We start from the raw sequence: 16,903 nt of genomic DNA on the forward strand, positions 1-16,903 counted from the left end.
TTACAGGTAGCGGCTTTGCGGTCCGGGCGGAAGCATCGTGCGGTCCGCCCATGGACCGCGGGCCGCCATTTAGGGACAGCTGCTCTACATTGTGTAAAAAGGCTGTTTGATCTTGTATATACAGGTCCTCTTCTTCCCCGGACTCCAGAACAGGTCTGGATAAAACAGAGCCTTTGGAGTCAGGCTGCACATGCTCAGTTTGATGTGTATTTTTTTTTTTCTTGGGAAAGTGCATTTGATCGCCACAGGGCCAATCAGCACTATCCAAACAGAGGGTCAGGGGTCCTGCATCCTGATAGGACAGCTCAGTGCAGTATGAAAACTCATCCTACAAGCTTTAACTAGTGCTTGGCCGACACTGATAGAAGTCAAAAGACTGCTATATACTGCTGATGAGAAATGGTATTTAGCAGCTTATATTTACTAAAGCAATTGCATTTCCATGTTCTGTGTACTGTGGGAGACCAGATCTAGTGAATGCAGGGTACTGGGTTTAGTAACACTTTAACCACTTGCCGACCGCTCACATGGAGCGTACTGCGGCAAAGTGGCTCGTTCCCGTCCAGCGACGTAGACCTACGTCGCTGGACTCCTCCCCTGTAGGCGGCGCTCACGCGCCGCCGGAGGCGCGCTCCCGCTGTTTTCATTCACAGCGGGAGTCGGGCCAGGGGAGGAGCAGCGGCGATCGCCGCTGCTCTGCCCCGATCGTCGGGGAATCGAGTGAGGAGATCCGCCCGCCTGTGTAAACAGAGCGGGCGGATCTCCATAGTGACAGGGACTGACAGATCGGAGTGTTCAGCATAGCTGAACATCCGATCTGTCCTTCTGTCACTCAGTCACCTCCCCCCCCACACGTCAGTAAGCACCAGGCATACATTAACCCCTCCCTCTCCAATAAAATTAACCCCTTCACTGCCAGTGTCATTTTTACAGTAACAGTGCATATTTATAGCACTGATTACTGCAGTAATGTCACTGGTACCCCCAAAAGTGTCAAAAATGTCAGTCAAGGGTCCGATCTGTCCGCCGCAATGTCGCAGTCCCGCAAAATAAAAAAAAAATAAAAAAATCGCAGATCACCGCCATTACGCGTTAAAAAAAAAAAAACACCAAAAATGACAGAAATCTTTCCCTTTGTTAGTAAACGCAATAACTTTTGTGCAAACCAATCAAAATACGCTTATTGCGATTTTTTTTACCAAACATAGGTAGCAGAAAACAAATTGGCCAAAGAATTTCATATAAAAAAATGTTAAAAATATTGTTATTTTTTCAAAATAAACGCTCTTTTTTTGTTTATAGCACAAAAAGTAAAAATCGCACAGGTGATCAAATACCACCAAAAGAAAGCTCTGTTTGTGGGAAAAAAAGGACGTAAATTTTGTTTGGGTACGGCGTCGCACGACCGCGCAATTGTCAGTTAAAGTCGCACAGCGCCGAATCGCAAAAAGTGGCCTGGACGGAAGACAGCAAAATCCTCCGGTGGTCAAGTGGTTAAAGACCAGGCCTTTTTCTGACATTTGTTGTTTACAAGTAAAAATCTGTATTTTTTTTGCTAGAAAATTACTTAGAACCCCCAAACATTTTTTTTTTCAGAGACCCTAGAGAATAAAATGGCAGTTGTTGCAATATTTTATGTCACACTGTATTTGCGCAGCACTCTTTCAAACACAATTTTTTTAAATACACTTTAATGAAAACAAAATACAAAACAGTAAAATTAGCCTAATTTCTTTGTACAATTTGAAAGATGATGTTACCCCGAGTAAAAAGATACCCAACATGTCATACTTTTAAATTGCTCACGCTCATAGAATGGAGACAAACTGTGGTACTTAAAAATCTCCATAGGCGACGCTTTAAAATTTTTTTTGTAGGTTACCCTTTTCCAGTTACAGAGGTGGTCTTGCGCTAGAATTATTGCTCTTGCTCTAAGGATCGTGGTGATACCTCACGTGTGGTTTTAACAACATTTACATATGTGGACGCAACTTACGTATGTGTTTGCTTCTGCGTGCGAGCACAGAGGCATGGGGCGCTTTAAAATCTTTTTTCTTACTTTACTTTTTTTTTTTTTTTTACACTCTCTATTTATTTTTTTTGTTCACTTTTATTCCTGTTATAAGGAATGTATGCATCCCTTTGAAATAGAAATTAGCATGACAGGTCCTCTTCATTGGGAGATCTGGGTTCAAAAAGACCCCAGATCTCATTTACCCTTATAAGCAAATGAAAAAAAAAAACACACTTTGACTTTAAAAAACAAAAACATGTCTTTAAGCCCAAGAAGCAAAAGGGATATCAGAGGTTGCTCTGGTCATCCAGCCGAGTGGGGGCTATCTTGCCCTCACTCGACTTCCTGCCTAGCCATCGGTAGAACCGTATCGGTTCTGGGCTTAGCAATGGCTTCTGTAAGCTCAAAAACGTCCAGGAAGCAGCGGGAGGAGCCACCTCTCCCACCGCCTATAAAAGTTATCTTGCAGCCAATCCCCCACTGGGATCGCTTTCATCTGAAAGCTGGCCACCTAAGAAAAAAAAAAAAACTATACCAGGGTTATGTCAGCTAGTTGCTGCCATATCAACGGTATTAAACGTCAAAATCATGACATTCCCAATTAAGCGGTCAGCAATTGGCTAGAGACTGCGACTCCTAATACACAGAGCAGGACTGCCTGTCAAACTGACTTTGGAACCCTGCAGGATTACACTGGGAGAGCTGCTTTACCAGGATTATTTGCAGGGCTGGGCTGTCAATCCTCCTACATGTATCACAAGGCAGCAAATAGAACTATTGTCCCTAGTTAACACAAATTTGTTTCTTCTTCACGTTCGTCCATTAGCCCTTTTTGTGACTTTTTTTTATCCATTTTGTTTTTTCTTAGCGTCACAAAAAAAAAAAAATACAAAACAATTTTTTTTATTAAATGTCTAATTTCTTTCAAGAATTTGTAAAAATGTTTTGTACAGAATTTTAGCACATCTATAAAAAGAACAATCTGCTAAATAAAATGTGCACTGTTGAGTTTAAAGTTATATTAGATCCCAACCTGGCTTCAATATGCTCATTATGGCCAATCACATTGGTTTAACGTTTTAGTAATCCCCAGCCTCTCGGTGTATCATAGCTGCTATTAGCAGCTTTTCAGCACTGAGTAACAGAAACCATTCTCTCAGCAAAAGTTTACAATGTATCTACAGTCAGGTCCATAAATATTGGGACATTGACACAATTCTAATCTTTTTGGCTCTATACACCAACACAATGGATTTGAAATGTAACAAAACAAGATGTACTTTAATTGCAGACTTTCAGCTTTAATTTGAGGGTATTTACATCCAAATCAGGTGAAAGGTGTAGGAATTACAAACAGTTTGTATATGTGCCTCCCACTTTTTAAGGGACCAAAAGTAATGGAACAATTGGCTGCTCAGTTGTTCCATGGCCAGGTGTGTGTTATTCCTTCATTATTCCCTCATTATCCCATTTACAAGGAGCAGATAAAAGGTCCAGAGTTAATTTCAAGTGTGCTATTTGCATTTGGAATCTGTTTCTGTCAACTCTCAAAATGAGATCCAAGGAGCTGTCACTATCAGTGAAGCAAGCCATCATTAGGCTGAAAAAACAAAACAAACCCATAGCAAAAACATTAGGTGTGGCCAAATCAACTGTTTGGAACATCCTTAAAAAGAAAGAATGCACCGGTGAGCTCAGCAACACCAAAAGACCCAGAAGACCACGGAAAACAACTGTGGTGGATGACCGAAGAATTCTTTCCCTGGCAAAGAAAACACCCTTCACAACAGTTGCCCAGATCAAGAACACTCTCCAGGAGGTAGGTGTATGTGTGTCAAAGTCAACAATACAGAGAGGACTTCACCAGAGTGAATACAGAGGGTTCACCACAAGATGTAAACCAATGGGGAGCCTCAAAAATAGGAAGGCCAGATTAGAGTTTGCCAAACAACATCTAAAAAAGCTTTCACAGTTCTGGAACAACATCCTATGGACAGATGAGACCAAGATCAACTTGTACCAGAGTGATGGGAAGAGAAGAGTATGGAGAAGGAAAGGAACTGCTCATGATCCAAAGCATACCACCTCATCAGTGAAGCGGTGGTAGTGTCATGGCATGGGCATGTATGGCTGTAAATGGAACTGGTTCTCTTGTATTTATTGATGATGTGACTGCTGACAAAAGCAGCAGGATGAATTCTGAAGTGTTTCTGGCAATATTATCTGCTCATATTCAGCCAAATGCTTCAGAACTCATTTGACCGCGTGTCACAGTGCAGATGGACAATGACCCGAAGCATACAGTGAAAGCAACCAAAGAGTTTTTTAAGGGAAAGAAGTGGAATGTTATGCAATGGCCAAGTCAATTTCCATGACCTGACCCCGATTGAGCATGCATTTCACTTGCTGAAGACAAAACTGAAGGGAAAATGCCCCAAGAACAAGCAGGAACTGAAGACAGTTGCAGTAGAGGCCTGGCAGAGCATCACCAGGAATTAAACCCAGCGTCTGGTTAAGTCTATACATTCCAGACTTCAGGCTGTAATTGATTGCAAAGGATTTGCAACCAAGTATTAAAAAGTGAAAGTTTGATTTATGATTGTTAATTTGTCCCATTTCTTTTGGTCCCTTAACCACTTGCCGACCGCTCACTTGAGCTCTACTGCGGCAAAGTGTTTAGTTCCCGTCCAGCGACGTAGACCTACGTCGCTGGACTCCTCCCCTTGTGGGCGGCGCACGCGCGCCGCCAGAGGCTCGCTCCCGCTGTATTCAGTCACAGCGGGAGTCGGGCCAGGGGAGGAGCGGCGGTGATCACCGCCGCTCTTCCCCGATCGTCGGGGAATCGAGTTTGGAGATCCGCCCGCTTGTGTAAACAAAGCGGGCGGATCTCCTAAGTGACAGACAGTGACAGATTGCAGGGTTCAGCATAGCTGAACCTGAAATCTGTCCGTGTCACTCAGTCACCTCCCCCCACACACGTTAGTAAGCACCAGGCATACATTAACCCCTCCCTCTCCAATCAAATTAACCCCTTCCCTGCCAGTGTCATTTTTACAGTAACAGTGCATATTTATAGCACTGATTACTGTAGTAATGTCACTGGTACCCCCAAAAGTGTCAAAAATGTCAGTCAAGGGTCCGATCTGTCCGCCGCAATGTCGCAGTCCCGAAAAAAAAAAAAAAAAAAAAAAAAAAATCGCAGATCGCCGCCATTACTCGTTAAAAAAAAATTACAGAAATCTTTCCCTTAGTAAACGCAATAACTTTTGCGCAAACCAATCAAAATACGCTTGTGATTTTTTTTACCAAACATATGTAGCATGAAACAAACTGGCCAAAAATTAAAAAAAATTTAGATTTTTACATTTTGGGGGGGGGGGGGGGGAGAATTTCATATAAAAAAAATGTGAAAAATATTATTTTTTCAAAATTTACGCTATTTTTTTGTTTATAGCGCAAAAAGTAAAAGTCGCACAGGTGATCAAATACCACCAAAAGAAAGCTCTGTTTGTGGGAAAAAAAGGACGTAAATTTTGTTTGGGTACGGTGTCGCACGACCGCGCAATTGTCAGCTAAAGTCGCAGTGTCGAATCGCAAAAAGTGGCCTGGACGTAAGACAGCAAAATCCTGCGGTGGTAAAGTGGTTAAAAAGTGGGAGGTACATATACAAACTATTGTAATTCCTACACCGTTCACCTGATTTGGATGTAAATATCCTCAAATTAAAGCGGATTTAAAATCCATTGTGGTGGTGTATAGTGTCAAAAAGATTAGAATTGTGTCGATGTCCCAATATTTATGGACCTGACTGTATATGGGTATATTTTTACATGGCGGTTCGTGGAGTTTTTTTTAGAATAAGGGATTTTCTAATTAATTTTTAACCCCTTTACAATAGTAAAATAAAGTCTTGTGTGTCCTAAAAGCATTACATGACTTACTTCTATACAAGCAGTAAAATTATTGCAGAATGCATAGGCCCATTGCTAAAATGTGATAATGACGCCGGGCTCTAAAACCTCTTTAAAATATCTCTTTGATAGATGCCAATTACAAGGTGATGCTATGATGGTATTTGATTCCTAGCATGTGCAATCTCCAAGGTAGCCAAGGTCCCAAATATAGCGAATAGGCATGCAGATGGTCACATGGGGCTGCTGTGGCTAGGCTGATGCGTTTCAGGGGCGAACCCCCTTCCTCAGAGCCAGGAAAAATGCAGCATTTTTCCTGGCTCTGAGGAAGGGGGTTCGCCCCTGAAACGCGTCAGCCTAGCCACAGCAGCCCCATGCGACCATCTGCGTGCCTATTCGCTATATTTGGGACCTTGGCTACCTTGGAGATTGTACATGCTATGTTGATGATGTGTGTAATATCACACCAGTTTTGTGAGTATTCTGTATACTTTTTAATATTTTAATAAATGGTTTTATGGTAATGCACTAGGTCGGTGCGCCCTTTTTTTCCTTTTTTTATCTTTTCTACCAGTTGGTTCTGGATACCCTTGATCCTGAAGGGGGCAGCAAGACCGGTAGCTCTTTTAACATCGGAGTTCAAAGTGAACCTCTTTTTACTCGTCAGATATTACTTGAGCGCAGGAGATTTTGTTTTACTACTTGAAGGTATTTGATTCCTACCAGGGTTGCAACATTTTCTCTACAAGCTTCAAAAGTGTGTTCAGGAGAGGAGCTGAAGAGCAGAAAAACTGAAAAATTACTATTAAAATACTTCTGTAAATTTTCCTTTCCTGATGGACTCCATGGCAGCATACATTTGGGTAGCCCCGCCCTCGCTCCTACCCCATAGGACCCCACTCCCCTAAATTTTCAGACTGAGCCAGAGGCCGCATTCCTTAACTAGCCTAGTCATTACTCTGGGAGGGAACTCCTGCTGCCATTGAGTCCATCAGGAAAGGAAAATTACAGTAAGTATTTGATAGTAAATTTTCAGTTTTCCTGACAGACTTCCATGGCATCATACATTGCCCAAAAAAAAGAATGGAACAGGCAATAGTGCATTACCTCTTAAACGACTTTATTAAAAAAGGTAGAACACTTACAGTCAAGTTGAATAAATAGGCGAATACAAATTCAATCATGGCCGCTCTGCAACGCGGACCACGGGTGGTGATGGCGCAGGCTTCTCCCCCCAATGCGTTTCCCCTGATGAGGCATCAACTGGGAATGGAGAGCATTTGTGGGCACTATCTGTCACTGAGTGTGAGGGGTATAGGAGAGTGACCAATCCCCATACAGAGTCAGAATAAGATTTACAAGAAAATTCACTGCCTGCTAGTCTGGATAGTTTGCCTGATGATTTGGAGAACATTATCACTCACCATCTGACCTGTGAAATATTTTCACATCACACGTTTATTTTACCAAGGTTAAAGTTTCGGTTACTGCTGGAGATCAATTCTTTGTTTGCGCACCTTATTATTCAACAAAGGTAGAATATTGCTCTTCACGACAGAAGATCTCATCCAAGAAAAAGGACTTAAATCCGATACCCCGATATCAAAGGCAGGAACCTGTTTGGCCAATTTGGAAATTACTGCGAACATTGATTGCCACGGTCTTAGCAACAGACCCCCCAAAAACTGGAAAGCATATGGCTTGGGAGACCTTTCCTGATCTGACACAGCATCCGCACCCAGGGCTTGGCCCAGGCCCTTAGGGGAAAGCTTTCCGGCTTGTACCAGTAAGGAGATGGTACCCGATGTAACCCTGAAATCTTGTCCAGAGATAAAATCCACTAGGAGGGAACTGTATGTAGGAACCACTTATCGCACAATTGGGACACAGAAAGTGGATTCTTCCCAGAAATTCTATATAGATTTAAAAGAGATAAGCAAGATTCTACTCCACCCAGATCACAGTCATCTCTACCTCTTCTCAGTGGACTGACCCTGCAGGTTCTGATCTGCCCCTGATGCAGGACACCACTGTTAAGTTGTTCAGCCTCACTGGAGACTAAAAAGCCTGCTGTCAGATGACAAAATGAGAAAAGGCGAAGGGAGCATGAAAAAGCTGGCCACAAAACTAGAGTGTTCAAACTAACTTCCCAGGAACCGGGGAGTTCTACTGGCAAAACTATCTGACAGGTAGGTTCCACTGGCAATAACGCAGCACAGAAGATTTATTACTGTGCCAGCACCCACGGCTTCATCTGCCTGTTTGCAAGACTCGAATCGCTGGGTGCATGATCAACATTGGAGAAAAAAAACCCTTCCAGGAGGAAGCTTTTTCCATTGAGCACACCTCAATATAGGGATGGGAGAGACCATGGTCCTGATCATCAGCCATTGACGAGGGATCACTGCTCTGTTGCACCAGTGGTTTTCGTGTGGGTTAACTGCGCTTTCCATTGGATGGGGGAATTTTCTGAAAGACCACCAAAAGTCCAGCATGCTGTATCTTTGGTATGCTTTCAGAAAACGTGGCAGAAATACAAAATCTAATGGAAGTGTGGGTATACTGCATGAAAACCACGGGTACACTGATCTGCACCTGTGCTGCAGGGAAACTGCAGCAGGGTAGTGTGCGAGTTTCAACCTATAATGAGATAATAAATATTGAACTGGCCAACAACTTGCTCACTGGTCTACTACATTAGATAGTTAGCTCTTAGAACTTCAATTGTCAGCAATGACTGGTTAGCAATAAAGACCACTTGAGTACTGTTTAAACTAATATTACAGTCACCAATAGACAACATTTATTTTGCCCTATGTTAGCTACCACTGTTAGCGGTTAGGACTGCCCATTTAATTTTCATGTCCTATATCTATAGTTGTTTATTGAACATGTACACAGTGTTTAGGTATACGCTACTGGACTGATGATACAGTTTCTGTAAATTGTGTTTTATTAGGAACTGTTTTAATACATTGAACTATATGTGACTATACTTGTATAAAAAAAAAAAAAAAAAACTTGAATACAAATATTGAAACTGAAAAATGGCTCTGGGGTAACAAATTAAAGGGAGTTGCAAAGTCAGAAGGTTTATCTTAACACATTCTATGCATTAAGATAAAAAGCCTTCTGTGTGAAGCAGCCCCTAATACTTACTTCAGCCCCATCTCTGTCCACGAGTCCCTCGGCCATCCAGGACTCTCTCTCCTGATTGGCTGAGACACCGCTGTGTCGCCATTGGCTCCCGCGGCTGTCAACCAAAGTCAGTTAGCCAATCAGGAGAGGGAGGGGCCGAACCTGTGTCCATTAAGGCACGGAGCTGCAGCTCGGCTGGGGTGCCCCAATAGCGAGCTGCTTGCTGTGGGGGCACTCGACAAGAGGGAGCGGCTAGGAGCAGCAAAGAGGGACCTGAGAAGAGGAGGGTCTGGGCTGCTCTTTTCCAAATCAGGTAAGTATACCATGTTTGTTACTTTTTTTTTTTTTTATTTAAAAAGAGACTTAATCACTTTAATGGTGTTAGAATTTTATATTCATTTAACATATGCAGTTTGCCAGATATTTTTCAGATGTATTAGTGTTGGTAGCCTGGAAAAATCTGTGATTTTTCCATCTAAAAGTTCAGCAGGGGTGAGGGTCCCAAATTGTAAACATCAAGAATTGACTGTACATCTGTTATATGTCATGAATTAAAAAAAGTGTTACCTGTGGAAGACTGCAGTATCTGAAGAGTTCAGGAATCTCCTGAAAATCCTGAATCTTAGTAATAGCTTTCTGGTCTGGAACAAATTCTGATTTCGCAATGACCACATCCCGCATGACAATCAATCCAGGTGCTGTCAGCTCTTTCTTGCACACTCTCTCAAACACTGCCCTACATATGGTCAAAAATTAAACAAGGAACAGTGGGTATGCAGAATTAGTATCTAAATGTTTAAAATATCGTTTCCTAAAACTGCAATCCCAATTACAAAAAAGCTGGGACGCGGTTTAAAATCTACATAAAACAGAATTTAATAATTAGCAAATTTTATAAACCCATATTTAATTCACAGTAGAAAACAGAAAACATATCAAATGTTTAAACTGAGAAAATGTACCATATTCGAAATAAAAATAAAGCCGGTCATAGACAGTTCGAATCTCGGCTGGTTCAGCCGTGACCAGCGGAAAATCGAACTATGTACGGGCAGGCTTACTGTACCCACATTGCTTGATTGATCAACTTGGGTCCAACCAGTCGGTCGGATTTTTCATGCGATTACTGCCAGTTAGAACTGCTAGCATTAATCACTGTGTTCTCTCGGCTGGGACAGCTAAACTCCCCACTGGAAGAGCACAATAGCTCCGCGGTTGGAAATCAAATCATCAATGGCAGGAAAGAAAATCAAATATATTGCCGGCTTAAGGTAATTTTCAAATTGATGGCAACAGATCTCCAAAAAGTTGGGACAGGGCCAAGTTTACCACGGCGTAGCATCCCCTCTTTTAACAACAATCTGTAAACATCTGGGAACAGAGGAGACCAGTTGCTAGAGTACTGGGAAAGGAATGTTGTCCCATTCTTACCTATCTAAAAAGGAAAAATTTTTTTTTTTAGTTTTGGATAGAGTGGAGATGGATTAGAACCCCTGACAGTTTTTACTGCTGTCTGTGTCCCCATTGGGGAGATTCACCCACCTTATTTGTCCTGTTTACCGTTATCATTGAAAATCCCACATTTTGGGTTGTCCCCAGAAAAGTAATAGAGGGGAAATGTTTCAATGGGGGTACTAGTTCTGGTGACCTGGGAGCCCCTAAGGGATTTCTTTAATTTGCAGGGATTTTCTCTTACTTCCTGTTTGGCTATGGGACAGGAAGTGATGGAAATTTTCACAATGGGAGATAGATGGCAAAAAAAAAATCTGACAGGGGTTATAACCCTCACTTGCTCTATCCAAAATGAACAAAGTTTTGCCTATAGTTCTACTTAAACTTTGCATATTTCACATAGCATCCCAACTTTTTTTGGAATTGGGGTTGTAGACCCTTATTGGATTTTTTTTCAGGTTTTCATCTGTGTTGTCTATCCCAAATCTATCCACAGATAAAAATGTTTTGGGTAAAGCTAAAAAAATTCATAACAGAGGCTTTTATTAAATTTATCAGGCACTGAACTATTGAACGGACAATAAAGATTGTCATAAAGGTCCTGGCTCACTAAAGAAACCTATGATAAACTTTTGCCACCTTAACAGAACCTGTGGGCTTGTGTAACCAAATGTTTAACTTAAAGTGGAACTTCACTCTCTTAATCCCTATTTTTAATCATTATGCTGCTAGCATTAGTAGATTATATTTACTTGCTTAAAACTTTCTTACATGTTTCTTCACTCACATCTTTCTTTACTTCCTAGTTTCCATGCCTAGGCAAATGATGTCATACATCCCAGGAGTCTACAGGAGGGGAGAAGGGGTTTACTCCGCTAAGCCTACATGCCTAAGCTAAAGGCAGATGGGTTCCAGGAATTAAATGCTACATGAATCATCTGTCCTCACTTAAGATGGCCACTGGGGTGGTTTTCAAAGTGATTTCTCAGCAAAATAAAGCATAGAAGCATAAATGGATGTAGATTTTGCTTTGAATATTAAAAATTAATAAATAGCGTATTTGGTGGTGCTCAGATGCAGTGTAGTTCTACTTTAATGACTGTGTTTATCTACAGACATGGAATGACAATCAGGTAGATGAGAAACCCACATCTTTAAATGCAAAAACTGTTGGCTGATCACTATTGTGATAATCGACTTGATAGGTCAGGATAACATATTTCCATTGCTATTGTTAAACCTTAGAAAGCCAGGATTTGCAGCATCCTCCCTCCTACTTCTCCTTCCCCTCTCCATCATCGGGGCCAGGCATGGCGCTGTAACCCCTCTAAAAATTGTCACCTCCTAAATATTTGGGAATATTCATTACATTATCCTCGTCTGAGGCATTAAAGGTTTATATTGACCCCCTGATGAGAGTGATCATCAGGGCCAAGCATATAAGCTTATGAAACATTCTGTAGTACACTGTAGAAACTCTAACATTCCGATCTAGCATGTACATGCAACCATGCCTTATCCGATTCTATATGTATACATTATAATATTTGTCTCCAATGTGTTTAGATATTTACCTGATTATGTTTAAACTGGTACTAAAGGCTCAAGGTTTTTTACATTTATGCATTCTAAAAACCCCTCTGTGTACAGCAGCACCCCCACCCCTAAAACTTACCCCCATCGCGATCCACCCTTGGCTCTTCAGGGACTCTCCCCCCTCATTGGCAAAGCCAATCACAGCCAGTGAGCCAATGAGGAGAGGGGGCGGGGCCGAGCCATGGTTGTGTGTGTGTGTGAATGGACATGTAGAGCCGCGGCTTGGGAGGGAGTCTGCTTAGGTGCCCCCATTGCAAGCTGCTTGCCCTGGGAACACTTGGAAGGAGGAAAGGGCCAGGAGCGCTGACAAGGGGACCGAGAAGAGGAGGATCAGGTCTGCTCTGTGCAAATACTGTAAAGGGAGCCTAGTGTGGAGACCGGTGTGGCCAATTGATTTTAACAAATGGTCACCTACCATCCAAAGACCCAGCAGGAATTCCCACTTGGTCATATAATGGCGCAGGGAGCCACCGCAACCTGGTAAGCTAGTAACACACAAAAAAGGGGAGGGAAAGGAACCAGGAACAGTTCCCCAAAAGTGGTTGCATAAAGGGATGCTCACAACTGCTGTATTCAAAAATAGTAAACTTTATTGAAAAACAGGGCATTTCATTGTATGTAAAAAACCCCTAGGTGAGGGGGATCATGGTACACATTATTGGATCAATTGCAATGTAGAATAGCATGAGACAACATTAAAAACAGCACAATGACAAAAACTAAAAAAAAAAATACATACAATGAAATGCCTTGTTTTTCAATAAAGTTTACTATTTTTGAATACAGCAGTTATGAGCATCCCTTTATGCAACCACTTTTGGGAAACTGCTCTGTGCAAAACCATCACACAGAGCAGGTAATTGCAACATGGTTGTTTTTTTTAATTAAAAAAAAAAAAAAAAAGCCTTTCATATCACTTTAAATGCACTGAAATCCATTTATACCTAAAGTCATCAATGTCCTTATGTGACACTAGATTTTTCACAACAAGAAAGCCATTCTCCTCATAGAAACGTCTCTGTTCTGTAGTCAGCAGGTTATTATCCAAAGTATATCTGTTAAGAGAAAGTACAGATGAAACAGAACTTCATCATTCTTGAATGCAGACAGTAATGCAATACACAAGTGAACTATTACCCATTCTAATCAACAGTAAGCAGCAAAGATGAAAATCTACTCCCCAGAGATAGAAAAGTACTCAGTGCTAAACAGAAAATAGCACATTAAAATATCTTCTTAATTCAGTTCCTGCGTTGCCAAAACGGAAGTACTAGTTATACAGGTGGCTTCATCAGGATCGCAGTTGACATAAGCGAAAAAATGTCCTTTATTCCAGTATACTTGTATATAATTCCGACCGGGAAAGTAAAACACAACTGAAAAAACTAAGTAGCTTATTACCAACAACTTCATTTGAGGTTAGCATGTCCTCTGTATTAGCTCCCTAGTGACCGGTATGCAGTGCTGGCCACTGTACAACCTTAGATGTGCACAAGACTTCCATGTCTGGAAATTGTGGAGCACACGGACAAAGGCCAAACTGTCCTCACAGAAAGACTTGCAGGCTCTGCATGTAAACGTGCAGTTTTTCTCACCGGTGAAGGCTTCACAATTTAAGCTGCCCAGAAACTAGGAGGCATCTGGATATCCCAAAATGGTGTGCTCAGTATGCAAAACAATGACCTATGCTAATGCAATGGTCACATGGTTAGAGTAGGGAAATCCTATACAATCAATTTTTGTATTTTACTTTTCAGGCACAGTTAACAAAAGTAGGCCGAGCACAGCTGCTTGGCGTTTTCCATGTCTATGAATTAAAAAATTAAAACTGATGGTGATCTTCACCAGTCTCTTTCTTCTCCCTGTAACACCTTAGCCATCCAGGATTAAGACCATACTTTGGGTGAAATGCGTTGGATCAGAAGGAGGAGCATGGTGGGGATGAGACAGTTCACTTATCCACATGTTGGTTTGGCAGTCGCACAGAACAAGAGCCAGAGAATCTTGAATGGTATGGTATGGGATTCTTTTTTTTTCTTTTCCTTCATTGTGATGCTTTAGGGAGCTTTCTATTATAACGTTTTAATTGAAAAGTCACTTAAAAGCACAGTATTGGGCACACATTAAAGCCCAACAAAAGGTTATAACATGTCATTTTTATTGCCATCTGTGTCCCTGTTGGGGAGATTTCACGTCACTTCCTGCCCTAGTGACCACACAAAATGCAAAGTTTTTTTACTTGTACCTACATAAAAAGCCTACATTCAGGCTTACTTGTAGGTACAGTGAATATCTTCTAAACTTACACTGTTTAGGAGATATTCACACTGCATACAGCCAGTGACATCACCGACATATGCGCTCTGAAATTCTGGAGTACTGTGCCTGACCTTCAGAGCTTGTCCTGTAAACGAGAGCTCCAGCACACATGCACAGGAGTGACATCATCGTAAAACTGGGCACTCACGTACCTGGAGGCCGCAAACCCGGAAGGAAGACTAAGTGAAGATAAATGTCCTGTCAGTAGTGACAACGTGCCGCTGGAGGGCTTCGTTTTAAGGTAAGTCTTGCATAATGTGCTAGTATGCAATGCATGACATTGCCTTGCAGGGGATTTTTTTTTTTTTTAAGCTGCGGTTTACTACCACTTTAAGGAGAACCTCCTCGACAAGGACACAGGCAGCAATAAACCCCTGATAAAGATTAGAATGCTTCCCCATTATGCAGTAAAAAAAAAAAAAAAAAAATGCCTTTACTAATGTCTGTGCCCCTGGCTGATGGCTATTTCCTTTCTTAGGCTTTGTTCACATCTATGCGTGTCAGAAAAGGGACAAAAAAAAAAAAGGTTGCACTTTTCTGACACACACAAACTGCTCTTTAACAGATGCACAGAGGCACCCCCATGCATTGGATACCGCATGTTTTTGCATGCGCCAAACCACATGGTGCATCACAATTTTACAAAAGGGTCAGGGATGCATCTGTACCCCGCCACCTCAAAGACCAAAACTGAGTGATCAGAGACCGCTGATTGCTTGGTTCTCGGTCTTCAATGAGCCAGGGACGAGTCATCGGCTCTCTGCTCCTCCAGCGTTTAATGGAGTGCTGGGCTGTGCAGGGACCAGGAGTGGCTGGGTCAGGCTCCCAGTGGCATGCTAACAGACTGAGCCAGCTCCCGGTCCAGGCATCTGGGTGGATCTCTCCAGAATCTGGACCGGCTGAGTGACGTCAGCAGACAATGGACTTTAGCCCACTGTGGGCTGAATCAGGTCACAGGAGTGCAGAACAAAGTGCACTCCTGTGACTCACAGAAGTAGGACCAAAAAAGCTTTGACCCTACTTCTTCTTTAATGGGCTAGTCATTTATACACCTTAATATTTTTAGCTGAATCATGCTTAAATTGCTCATTACTCTGCATTTTCCAACTTCTGTACACATACATTTGATAATGGAGGAGTGCATATGGGTGTCAGGACTGCATATTTTTCACCAGTTTTATTAGGACTGAACATTTATAAATTACTAGTAATAGATTACAGTTTATATATTGCTATTTGTAGGACTGTCACTCAAATTATTTTTTGTGAATAGGTTTCCTTTCAAAGAACTGTTAATACCTGTTGAATAACGATATAGAACCAAAACATATAATATCTTGATTAATAACAAAATCCCTTTTTGGATTCAGATTTAAAGGCTGCAAACATACTTACTTAAAGCTTGATGGATGGCTGACAGTTAAAACCTGTCCTGATACAGGAACAGCGGTCTGAAATTTTATGTTAAGGCAAAAAAAAATAGCTCTACAAGCTTGATTTTAAATAAAACATATGGTCAACACAATTTACTTGCAAATATTGCCTAGCATAGATACTGTTAAATGAAAAATAAGACGGGATCCAGGGGCATCTCTACAGCTGATCTTGGCTGTTCCACTGCAGCGCTGTCCTATCAACAATGTATTTTGTGCATACCAGATGTTCCCATCTAACTACCTTTCTGTGTATGGACAGCAGGGTCGCTGTTAGAAATCATGGGGCCCCCTACAGCCCTCGTGACCGGGGCCCCCCAAACCAAGCCCAACCCCCCCCCTCGGTGCAGCGGAAAAGCAGCACTGACTTTAACTGAATACACCCGAAAATCAAAAAAGCCCCTCCTATGCTCCCACCTCCTGGGCCCCTCTGTTAACCTAACCTAGGGAAATGTAATTTAAGTCCGGGTAAGCAAGTAGGAGTGAGGGTGTGGTCTAGTAAAATCCATTTAGGCAGACATGAACAAAAAGCTGCCCTGGGCCCCCCTGTTTAGCTGATGGGGCCTGGGCCCAGTACAACAGGACCATTTGTACTGCCTTATCAGCAGCCCTGATAGGCAGCCTAGGATTTTGAAGGAGAAAGCCCACATATGTAAATGCTTACTGTACCACAGAATTCAAGTTATGTTATAAACATCTCTAAAGACACGTGGCAAATATCTTGAGATATCAGTCGTAATTATAGGATGAAAGCAGCTGTATTACTCATTAAGATCACAGGTCTGTACAAAGAGCTATGAAGACTCCAGATTTAAGGAAAGATGGCAAAAATACGTACAACGGTGTATGAACATACCCTTATCTATGCAACTAATCAATCATTATGCTGGTCATATACTGTATATATAAATCTGATAATAATTGTTTTAAAATTCAGACTCAATCTAGCAATCAGATGTTTTTTTCTGCTATGTAGTTCCTTTTCAACCAATCCTGCAGGAAGGTTAAAAAACAATTGGTTGGGTGGGGAAGTTCTGATC

The 16,903-nt window shown here is 41.8% G+C and overlaps 1 protein-coding gene across 1 annotated transcript in view; it reads right to left on the reverse strand.

The window, feature by feature from the left end:
- Window positions 1-16,903, reverse strand: part of PHYH (phytanoyl-CoA 2-hydroxylase) — a 71,393-nt gene that overhangs the window by 29,998 nt on the left and 24,492 nt on the right. Inside the window, exons 2-4 of the mRNA XM_082252753.1 lie at window positions 15,826-15,881; window positions 13,056-13,166; window positions 9,631-9,799 (exon numbers count right to left, since the gene is read on the reverse strand). Coding sequence (XP_082108879.1) covers window positions 9,631-9,799; window positions 13,056-13,166; window positions 15,826-15,881 — 336 coding nt within the window. The remainder of the gene's footprint in view (window positions 1-9,630; window positions 9,800-13,055; window positions 13,167-15,825; window positions 15,882-16,903) is intronic.

This window comes from Pelophylax lessonae (assembly GCF_965119305.1).
Source record: "Pelophylax lessonae genome assembly, chromosome: 4".
Taxonomy (NCBI): domain Eukaryota; kingdom Metazoa; phylum Chordata; class Amphibia; order Anura; family Ranidae; genus Pelophylax; species Pelophylax lessonae.